This window comes from Panicum virgatum, chromosome 1N, assembly GCF_016808335.1.
Source record: "Panicum virgatum strain AP13 chromosome 1N, P.virgatum_v5, whole genome shotgun sequence".
NCBI lineage: Eukaryota > Viridiplantae > Streptophyta > Magnoliopsida > Poales > Poaceae > Panicum > Panicum virgatum.
In genome coordinates this window covers 56681442-56691901 of record NC_053145.1, presented here as the reverse complement: position 1 = coordinate 56691901, position 10460 = coordinate 56681442, and the positions used below count along the sequence as shown (strand labels likewise).

Below are 10460 nucleotides of genomic sequence, written 5' to 3'. Positions count from 1 at the left end.
ACCTGATCACGGATCACCCAATCTGATAAATCCGATCCAACCCGCTCAAAAAACCCCGACCCGATCTGATCAAGTGACGGGTTGGATACGAGTCGAAATATTTGATCTGAAACTTAAAAAACCAATTGAACCCGAAAATTACATATAAAAATGCGGGTCAACCCAACCGAACCCGACCCGACCATGTCATGAGTCAGGCACGAGCCAACATTTTTTAATCCGAAACTCAAAGTGATCCGAGCCGACCCAAGGCCTCCCCCCGTCTTCTTCCTCACCCCTCCCCCGCCCCTACGCCGTTGTCCACCAGCCTTCCACCCTAGCCGGTGGCCGCACCATCAGGCCACCGCTACACCATCGGCCTTCATCACAGGTTTCTTCTGGCTTCAACCGCCAGCCACCGTCCATCGGGGATCTAAACCCATCTGGCCGGAGGCGCTCCCGCTCCGACTTGTCTCCACCGCCGGCCATTGAAAGCTCAACAATCCGAAATTCTAATCCCGCCACCTCGATCACCATCCTAACCACTGTCGACCTCGCCGGCCACTCTCCCACCTCCCACCTTCGGCGGCCGCTTCACCCCCGCCCCCTCCCCTAACTCGGCGGTGCGGCAAGCGAGGGGTGGTGGCAGTGGGCCGTTGACAGACCTTCTTCGAACACCTGCACGCGCTACCTCGATTATTACCGCCTTCACCGGGCACAAAATTTGTCCGCTAGTTCCTTTAATAGAAATCTAAAACTCGGCCGGGTGGGGAAAGACCGCCCCACCGGTATTAGCTTAAGAAGAAGCCCCGGCTTCCCCCGACCGAGAAAATCCCCGAACCCTGGCCCCGCCCTGACACTGGGAGACGTAACCCCTGGGACCTACCTGCCTGTGCCATGTAAGGGTCCTCAGGCCGACCTGGGTCGTCTCACAACCAGTGCTTTGGCACACGGGGCCAGCGAGGGGATTTTTTTACCCTCAGCCTTAAATTCACTCCCACAAGGAGTCGAACTCAGGACCTGAGGGGTGCCGCCGGAGTGACTAACCAACTGGGCTAGCATCCTTTGGCCCTTTAATAGAAATCTGCTTCAAGAAACCGATAATAGAATTTCTGGAACATTAAGGATTTCGTTATGCTTGCATAAGAAATGACCGTAGTAGACTCTTGACGACCTGCTGTCAGTTCTGTGATGTTGCAATGGGTTGTGAGTGGGCATGAGGAAATGTTTTTTCTGCATGATGGGTACAACATATAGTTTTGGCCCAGTGGTCTGGTTCGAGGTTGCACGCGGGCGGCGGGCCAGATACTCGCCGTAGGCCGATGGAGAGGTAAATGGGCCATCATTTCTGCCGAAGCAACAAGGATGAGCCCACCGGAACCACCAAGGCAGGCCTATGATTCGTCCTTGGTACAATGGTACTTTGAAAGTGAATGTTCCAAGAGCTGTGGAAATTCTTGTGAACAATATGGAGCTGAAGAAGCTAACCTTCACATAAAATGCGAGGCGAAACATTGCGACGACATGCCAACAACACGCTTGAACATCTAATTGAAAAACCAAAAAGAAAGTGAAGGGAAAAAAGAAAAAAAAACTACACAGTTACATCGAGACATTCCACCGAGCCCTGCAAAACGGCAGTTCCGTCCACAGCAAGACGCACGGCAAACACACGAGGCGCGCTCGGCATCGCTCGCTGACGAGTCACAAGCCCGGCCGCCTCGGCCAAAAGGACCCGGCCGTGTACGTGACCGGAGCCACGGCATCTGCATCAAATGGCCCTCTCCTGTCTCCTCGATCGCCGGGGACGTCGTCGGCCGGCTCGCGTCGCGCGGCGGCGGCCCCTATCGCGGGCCCTGCTCGGTGGGTTCGGCGGCGTCGATGAGGCAGAGCACGTGGTGCGCGGCGGCGGCGATGTCCTCCACCGTCGCCAGGCCGCACCCTTCCTCCACCTGCACAGCAACAGCAAGCCACACGCCAAGATTAGATCACCTGCATTCAGAACGAACGAGCGAGCTCGGCGACGCCGCGCATGTGCATCACGAACAAGAGCCGAGGAGGGGTGGCCGGATCTACCGGCCCTCGCCGCCACCGCTGCCCGTGGTCGTAAACTACGGCGCGGCGCCGTACGGCCGCGGCCAAAATAAATACGAGGGGGAAGGACAGCAACATGTACGCTGTCTCCCTGCCGCCTAGCCGCCTAGGCATAGCTTTTTTCCGCCCATTTCTCGATGCCAATCTTGGGCCTAGTTCTTTGCATGTAAACACAAAAAAGCCGAAAACACATTAAAGTGAAAAAGAATCTTACTAATTTGAAGTACTAAATGAAGTCTATTTACAAAACTTTTTGCATGGATGGGCTGTAAATCGCGAGACGATTCTAATGAGTCTACTTAATTCATGATTTGCAACAGTGATACTACAGTAACCATCCGCTAATTATTAATTAATCATGAATTAATTAGCATCATTAGATTCGTCTCGCGATTTACAACCAATTTATACAAAAAGTTTTACAAATAAACTTCATTTAGTACTTTAAATGACCAAGATTCCTTTGCAAAATGAACTAAACAGGCCCTTGATCGCCTCCAGCCGGGGCGCCGGGCTGTGCTAGTTCAGCGAAAAGATTCTCCCCGGGCCCGGCCAGTGTTTTCCCTTGAACTGTCACACGCTCCACAGCTCAGCTCGAGCTCGGCTTGCTTGCCACAGTGTCTACTCCAACAACAACTACTAGCTCGGCACAGTGCCGCGTGCCCGCGCACACTCCATGTCCATGGTGCATGGACACCGACGTGACAACTCCATTGACAAGGCAGGAGTGGAGCTGCATCTGCATGCATGCCATGCGAGCTCCGCTCAGCTCGCCATGGCAGGTTGGCAGGCAGGGCCCCGGCGCCGCGCTGAACTCCCCGGCCGGTCAAAAGGAAGCACCAGGGCACCGCTTCTGCACCATGCACGGCGGGGAGCAAGAAAAGACCCAGGTGTCCAGTGTTCTTGTCAGGCCCATCGGATTCTCTCGTCCAGGATTTGGAGCGGAGATAAAAAGGGAAAAAAAATAGGATTCGCCTCCAACAATAATGCACTGGTTCGAGCTTTGTGCACCAAGGGACCTCCTGACCGCCGGATCTTTGGTCTAACCCATCCAACGGCAGGAGAATATCTGACACGCTTCTGTTTCAGACCTAGTACTAAGCTTAAGCTACGATGCCACGCACGCCGAATCAACGGCGGCGCTTTGGTTTGCTAATGGTTTTTTAGTTCGTGCAGAGTGAGGTCATGATTCCTAAATGATGCGCCGAGACACGAGCAAAACTTTCCTGCAGGAATCACTCGATCCGTGAGCCTAACCTGCAAGATCCCTGTAGTTTTCGAGCGCATTGGGCTGTGTTGGCTGCGAATCTTTGTCGTCCTAGCATCAAAACGCGGGACTGGAAGGAGGTGAAACTTTTAGCAGGGAGAAAGTGATCGGAAAGCAGCGAGCCGCGAGTGCGCGCACGCCGCGTGGCACCTTGACGCTGATGGAGTAGAGGACCAGGGACTCCAGCGTGGTGACGCTGAGGTGGAGCACGCCGAGGCGGAGCGCCTGCAGCCCGGCGACGAGGCCGAGCAGCTGCCCGGGCCGCCGCGGCGTCATCACGCGGAGGCTGGCGTGCGTCTCCACCAGGGTCACCTCGATGTCGGCCACCCCCGGCCGCCCGCCGCCGTCCTCCGCCGCCGCCGCCGCCGCCGACGACGCAGGGTCGCGCGGGGAGTGGCACCACACGTACTGCGGGTACGTGAAGAACTGCGCGAACGGGGGCGGTGGCGCGTGGTCGGCCGCGTCCTCGGTCACGCTGCTGCTGCAGTTGCTCGTCGTCGCCGCAACCGCCGTCGCAGCCGCGGTTTCCACGCAGGCCGTGGTACCGGCTGGGGCCTTGGTGCTGCTGCTGCTGGCGGAGTGGTGCATCGGCGTCGCGTCGGGCTTCGCCGCCTTGTGCTGATGAACCAGCAGCTTTCGCTTCTGCGCCTCGAGGCACTGCAGCTGCTGCTCGAGCTCCTTCACGAACTCGATTGCCCCTCCGACAATGGAAGCTTGGTCGCCCTGCAAGCAAGAGATTTCGAACCAGAAATGGAGAGAGCATTAATTTTGTCAGGATTTGGACAGCGAGTACTAGCCGTGGAGCATTGAATTAAACTCTGCAAGAAGAACAAGAGAGGAGTAATAAATGAGAGAAGGGGGACACATTAATGCATGGTTTGTGGGTGCCCGGGCAAGACCGAGCAAAGAAATTCAACAGGAGAGGAGAGGTATTGAATGGCGGGTGTATCTATAGTTGCATTTGACCTAGAAAAGGGGAATGCCTTGCATGAACTGCTCGCCTGATACTTTGAACAGCGATGGCGGCGGGTCTCTTTCGGCAGAAGAGCATTCTTCCGCCATGGTTGCTCCGCCGTCGCTTTCATGGTTTGACGAACAGGAGAAGAACGATAGAGTGGGAGGGAGCACGCTTGACACGAAGTGATGTCTGTTTGATAGAGAGTGAGTGTGTGTGTGTGTGTGGGGGGGGGGGGGGGGGGGCGAGGAAGAGGCGTCCGCGTCGTACCCTCTGGACGTAGGGTTCCGGCATGAGGGAGCGGAGCACGGCGAGGTACTCGTTCATCTGGCGGCGGCGGTTGCGCTCCACGGCGATGTGCGTCATCCGCTGGGTCTCGGTCTCCTCCCTGGACTTGCAGCTCCGCGCCCGCCGCCGCCGCTTCCTGACCCTGGTCGGCGCCGACGACGTCGCCGCCTGCGTCTCCCCCGCGGCCTCGGCCGCCTGCTGCTGCTGCTGCTGCTGCGCGGGCGGCGGGCACTCGACAATGCCGGCGCCGTCGTAGAGCGCCGCCGCCGCGGGCCCGTCGAAGAGGAAGCTAGCGGCGTTGAAGGTGTCGTAGATGAGCGCCGCGGCGTCGCCGGTCGGCGCGCATAGCGCGTCCACTAGCGCCGACATGGCGGGCGGGGTCGCGGCCGGCCGACGGGCACTAGCTAGCTTCGCCCCCGCTCGCCCCGCGCGGCCGCTTCTCGGTGTCGGTAAGCTCCCGGTGGCAACGCGCGGTATGTATCGTCTACTCGCGGGCCGCGCGTGTACCAACACCCCGCCCCGCCCCGCCTCTACTACTTATCGCTCTTCCCCTCCGCAGCTTTGCCGCGGCTGCCTGCCAACTGATGCGTATCTGAGGCTCTGAGCTCGCTGCGTTGGTGGCACGCGTGCTGTGTGTTCTTCGTCACTAGTGGCGGGCTGAGCATACGGGGAAAGGATAAGGTTTCGCCGAGCCGAGTAGTAGCCGAGGAACAGTGGGTGCTCAGGTAGAGAGGTAGTAGGAGCTGGCAGCCGTGGCGCTGCGGCACAGTGAGGCAGGCGCAGTGTCCCGGCCAGGCCAGCTCGGCCCAGACTCCCAGTAGAGTAGCCACCAAATGGCCAAAAGCTGCCTTCTTTTTTATGCCGAGTTTGGTGAGTGGCCCGGACTGGGCGCAGCTCAGCTCAGCTCAGCTCAGCTCAGAGCCGAGCTGAGGAGGAGATGCAAGAAAAGTCAGAGAAGGAGGAGCATCCGAGTATGGAGCAACAGCAATACTCTCAGCTGAGATTAATGGCGACCACGACAATTAGCACCTGAACTAATGAGATGCCAGTAGGTACTAGAGGTGCTTGTTGCTTTTCCAAATGCTTTCGAGAGCCAGACCGCCTGGGATGCCCCGTGAAGAGGACCCGGTCGATCAATCACACGGGATGGAGTTGGGGACAGTGGTAAGTACCCACCAAGGCCACATGGATTCACAGTGCAGGGAGCGGCAACGGGACAAGCAGGTCACATGAGCAACGTGGGCTTGCGCCACTTCTGTGCTACGCCATCGAGGTTCATTCCGGACTTGCCATCCATCCGTAGCAATGGCCGTAAGCCCTAGAGGCTAGAGCCGTCAATCATCGACCCTCCAACCGACCCACCCACCATGAGGCCAGGAATTCAGGGCTCCGCTGAGCTTCAGGGACACGCCCTGCTTGTCGTTGTCGGCACCGATTCACGCCGTACTTACCGCGCCCGCCCCAGATTTTACCATAGCGTGCGTTTAGTTTCAAAAAAAAGTTTTGTCAAGTATTTGTCACATCGAATTTTCAGACACATACATTGAACATTAAATGTAATTAAAAAAATAACTAATTATATAGTCCAACTGATTTTTATGAGATGAATCTAATAATGCTAATTAATTTATGATTAGACATTAATTATCAAATAACAGTAAAATATACTATAGTAGTCAAACTCAAATTTTTTCACCAAAACACCCCCGTACTGCCTACGGAGACGGCGAGAAGCGCGCTGTCCGTCCGTCCGTGTCCAGGCTACGGGGGAACACCGAGCTCAGTAGGCAGCAGAAGCCGGCGCAGTCGCCCGAGCTGAATCCCACTACGTACTCCAAGGGCGGCGTCGCTGCGTTGTGTCGAGCTACCTTTTCGGCATCGGCAGAGTTCCTGAAGGAGATGCTTGTCACGGCGGTGCAATCGTTGGGGATACATGCAAGCACACATGGCAACAAGGCGTGGCTAGCAGCTAGAGGACACGGGCGGTGCAGGTTGAAAACCGACGCAAATATTCTCGTCCGATTCGTTCCGTTTTTTATGTTTGTCCGTCTATTTCCATATATGTGGGATTCCATTTTCGTATTTACGAAAGTAGAAATGAGGTTTCTCCGTCCTTTTCCGAGGAATCCCATTTTTATATGGAATTGATCCGTATTTATTCCGTTTTTTATCCCGTTTTTTATCTACATAAGATATGTCTAAAAATTGATATGTTCAAAAACATACCAATCACTAAGTATGCATGTTAACATGTTAACACATGGCATACTAGTGAATATTGGACCAATAACTTCGAACGTGTATATTATTTTGTGACTTTGTTAATGTATACTCGAGAATATTTGATCGCGTTATTCTTTCCGGCTCAACGTCCGTATTGGTTCGTTTCTGTACTTCCGTGTAACCCAATTCTGTTTCCGTACCCGTATTTTCCGAACCCGATCCCGTTTCCGCCAAAAAATATAAAAACAGAAGTAGAAATAAAGTTTTTCGGTCCGTTTTCGTCCCTAGCCCCAGGTGGATGGTATCAGAAATCAGACTAGGATAATCCTCTGCGAGAATCTGAGCAGCTTTTCGCATAATTTTGTAGTCGATTAAAAGATAGTAACCTTTGTCCAGTCAGTGTGCAGGTTTATACTTCTAGTATATCAGCTGGTTGGTGTATAATAGTTTGCCGTGGTGTTGGAACTGGAGCTTGAAGTCTTAGGTATCGATTAACTAACTATTTTTTTTGAACAACAACACTCGACGAATATAACAGAAAAATACAAGGCTACGTCCCTGGGAGGTCATAACCAGACAATACAAAAAAAAAAAAACCACAGGCAACACAAGCTGAACTCAACACTTATCAACGACTCGGGCCGGTCGGATTGGGGCATCGACACAAGCCGAACCAACTCGTCTCTGAAAGGCAAACTCTGCCATGTCACGGAAAAAAACTTTGCGCGGCAAATGTAGCAGAACCGAAGCATGCGGCACCCCCAAAACAACCACACTCATGTAGTCATCGAGAACCTCCCGACGTCATCCTGCATCGATAGGGAATCGAATGATGCAGACAGCACCGCACCGGGAAGACCACCGCCATGCGAGATCCTCCACCGCCGCGCCGCTGCAACACCACCCACCTCTTGACGGAGTGAAAACCACCAAAACTGGACCTCTCGTAGGCTGCCTCGCAGTCGCCACCACGAGAAACACAACGCGCGGGGGCCTCGCCACTTCTGCCGTTGGACCTCTCTTGTCGCCTCGAAGAATCACCACGCGCGGGGGCCTCGCCACGCCCGCCACAATACTCCACGCCACGGTTCCGTTTCCTTAGTCGTCGTCGAGTGGTGAAAAATGTTGCTCCACAACCCCAGATCTCCATCAATGTCGAGCCACTGCCGCAGGCCGACCTCGCCTACTTGCTCCGCTCCCGCACTTGACTTCCACTGCGTCCGTTGCCGTGGAAGTCAAGTGCGGAGTCGGCTTCTCCATTTTTCTATGGAGAAGCCGACTCCGTCCGTTGCCACCCATAGCCAATGGACCAGAAAAAACAGAGCTTAGATGGGTCTCCAAGGGACGACGCCTCTAAGGAGGACACGACGCTAATGGCGCCGCCGTCGCTCGTCTAATTTTGGATAGGGTTTTCACCCAAAAAAAACCCTTACAACAAGGTTGAAACTCCAAGATAATGCCCCCAGCAGGGAAGAAGACGACCCCACGGGCGCCGCCGTCATCTCTACCAGCAAGAATGCTGGCAAGGGCTTTCGCCCTGAGCGAACCAACCCACCTGCACGCCTCAGCTTGGCTCTCCTGGAACACAGCCATGGTAGCCTATCCGGAGCAGCTCCACCACCGCGCCTCCACGCACCATGCCGCTGACCATTAGCTCCGCTGCACTCGTCGCCCAGAAATGCACACGACGCACGCCCCCCGCAGGCAAAGCCGCCGCTCCGCAACCAGTGCACCTCCGCGCACTTGGCCCTTGCCGCTCTGCAATCAGCGCACCTCGCCACCGCGAGCCCTTCGGCGAGTGCGGCCTCGTCGCTCGCATCGGGCACGCCGAGCTAGGCGCCGCCGCGTCCGGCCGCAGCCCGTCGAGCCGGCCACACTCCGCTGCCGCCGAGCCTGCAGTCGCCGGACTGAACAGCCGCCGCCGCCACGCCACGACACCGGCACCGCGTGCGCCAAATCCGGCCGCGGAGGTCCCGGATCCAGCGACGCCGGTGCCTCCTTGCCAGCCCACACCGGCGACCAAGGCCAAGGGTGGCCTCTCCATAGCCGGCCACCCCGAGCCCACACGCGCCCACAGGATGGTCGCCGCCTCCTCAACACCGCTGCAGCAGCACACCGTCGCCATGGCGGACCGCCGTAGCTCGCAGATCCACCTCCATGGCCGCCGGATCCGGGCGTGCAGACCCCGAATCCCGGCTCGCCGGCCCGCCGCGGCACCACCACGGCCAAAACCTCATGCGCCCCGCGGCCACGCCCGCCAGACCAGAGGGAGGAGAGAAGGATGGCCCCGCCGCCTCCGTCCTCGCGGGCCGCGCGGGCTTCCGGCGGCCGGCTCTGGCGGCGGCGCGGCGACGGGAGGAGAGGGAGAGAGGGGCGGCGGAGGCGCTGGGTGGCGGCCGCCCCAGTCGTCCTGCGCGGGGGGCGACGCGGGGGCGCAAAGAGGAGATTGATTAACAAACTACTACTCAAGCTAGTACTACACAGAAGGCGCAAATGTGCTTTGGACTATCTACAGAAAAAATGGTCGGCGCCTGCTGATAATAACTTAACAACATTGCTTGTCAAGACCAGATTCCTTACCTTTTCAGTTTAATCTACAATTTAGTTCATGTTAAGTGTGTGGTGTGTGGACGAAGCTTGGAGAGAGAGAGAGAGTATTTTTTTTCCTCTATAGAAAAAAGAGTAATAGTAACTCCACATTATACTTTTCAGTTGTAGAAAATTTGTTTACAAAATGTTACATACATTATCAAGCATGCCGGCCCCCTCGGATAAATGTAGACGCAAATGCTCGCCTTCGTCCCTAGTAAGCTGCTTAATTTGATTAGAGAAGACGAAAACACACACTTTCAATACTACATTGTATTACTAAGTCAAGGATATGTCCGCAATACAGGCAGATAGATAGTACAAACAGTAGGAACATCATCCCTTGTAGCGGGCCAACAGTGGTAGTAGGCCACTAATAAGGTGTCAACGGTTGCAGGTCCATCGTTGGTTGGAAATGGAAGGCGTGAGCATGGATGCTTGTTGACTGATACAATACAAATGTTTGGACCAGACCTAAAAGATGTGCACGATCAAATACGTTAGAGTAGAAATCTGTGTTTCTGAGACTACTAGGATCCTAACTTGTCCTGAAGCCATTGTATACATCTGCGTAGACAGCAGGCGCAGTGAAACTACTACTCATGCCTCGTTTGAAATTCGAACCACCCCAACTCCTGTACAAATCTTGGAGAATCGCGAATGGTCCTGGCTGGCGCAAGAATACGGTATGATTATTGTGGAACGTTCCTCCTCAGAAAGAATACCACCTCGCAGTAGAAAGTTTGGCGAGACTGGGGCACTGGGAGCCATCCCGACCCAAAAAGGCGACTGCTCCGGCTGCTCGCGTATGGCACACTCGCAGTCTTCCCACAGCGACGACAGCGTACACTCGCCAAGCTCGTTCCTGTCTTCGCCCAGCGAGATTTGTAGTTTGCACCCATCCATCGCTGCCAGCCATGCAGCGACGCGGCTTTCGAGGAGATCGATCGTTGCTCGCTGCTGGGTCATCACATGGGGACTGGCCTGACAACTTGGAGCTAGCCCTGGACCATGGCGACGGTGGTCCGGCACCGGCAGTCGGCAGAGCAGCAAGAGCCAAGCAGC

The 10460-nt window shown here is 55.7% G+C and overlaps 1 protein-coding gene across 1 annotated transcript; it reads right to left on the bottom strand.

The window, feature by feature from the left end:
- Window positions 1-1413: 1413 nt before the first annotated feature.
- On the bottom strand, window positions 1414-5409 carry LOC120656864 (transcription factor bHLH96-like). The gene is made up of 3 exons (XM_039935059.1): window positions 4566-5409; window positions 3491-4063; window positions 1414-1931 (listed from the first exon to the last, which is right to left on the bottom strand). The coding sequence occupies exons 1-3, from the start codon at window positions 4950-4952 to the stop codon at window positions 1824-1826; spliced, it is 1068 nt and encodes a 355-aa protein (XP_039790993.1). The 5' UTR covers window positions 4953-5409; the 3' UTR covers window positions 1414-1823.
- Window positions 5410-10460: the final 5051 nt, after the last annotated feature.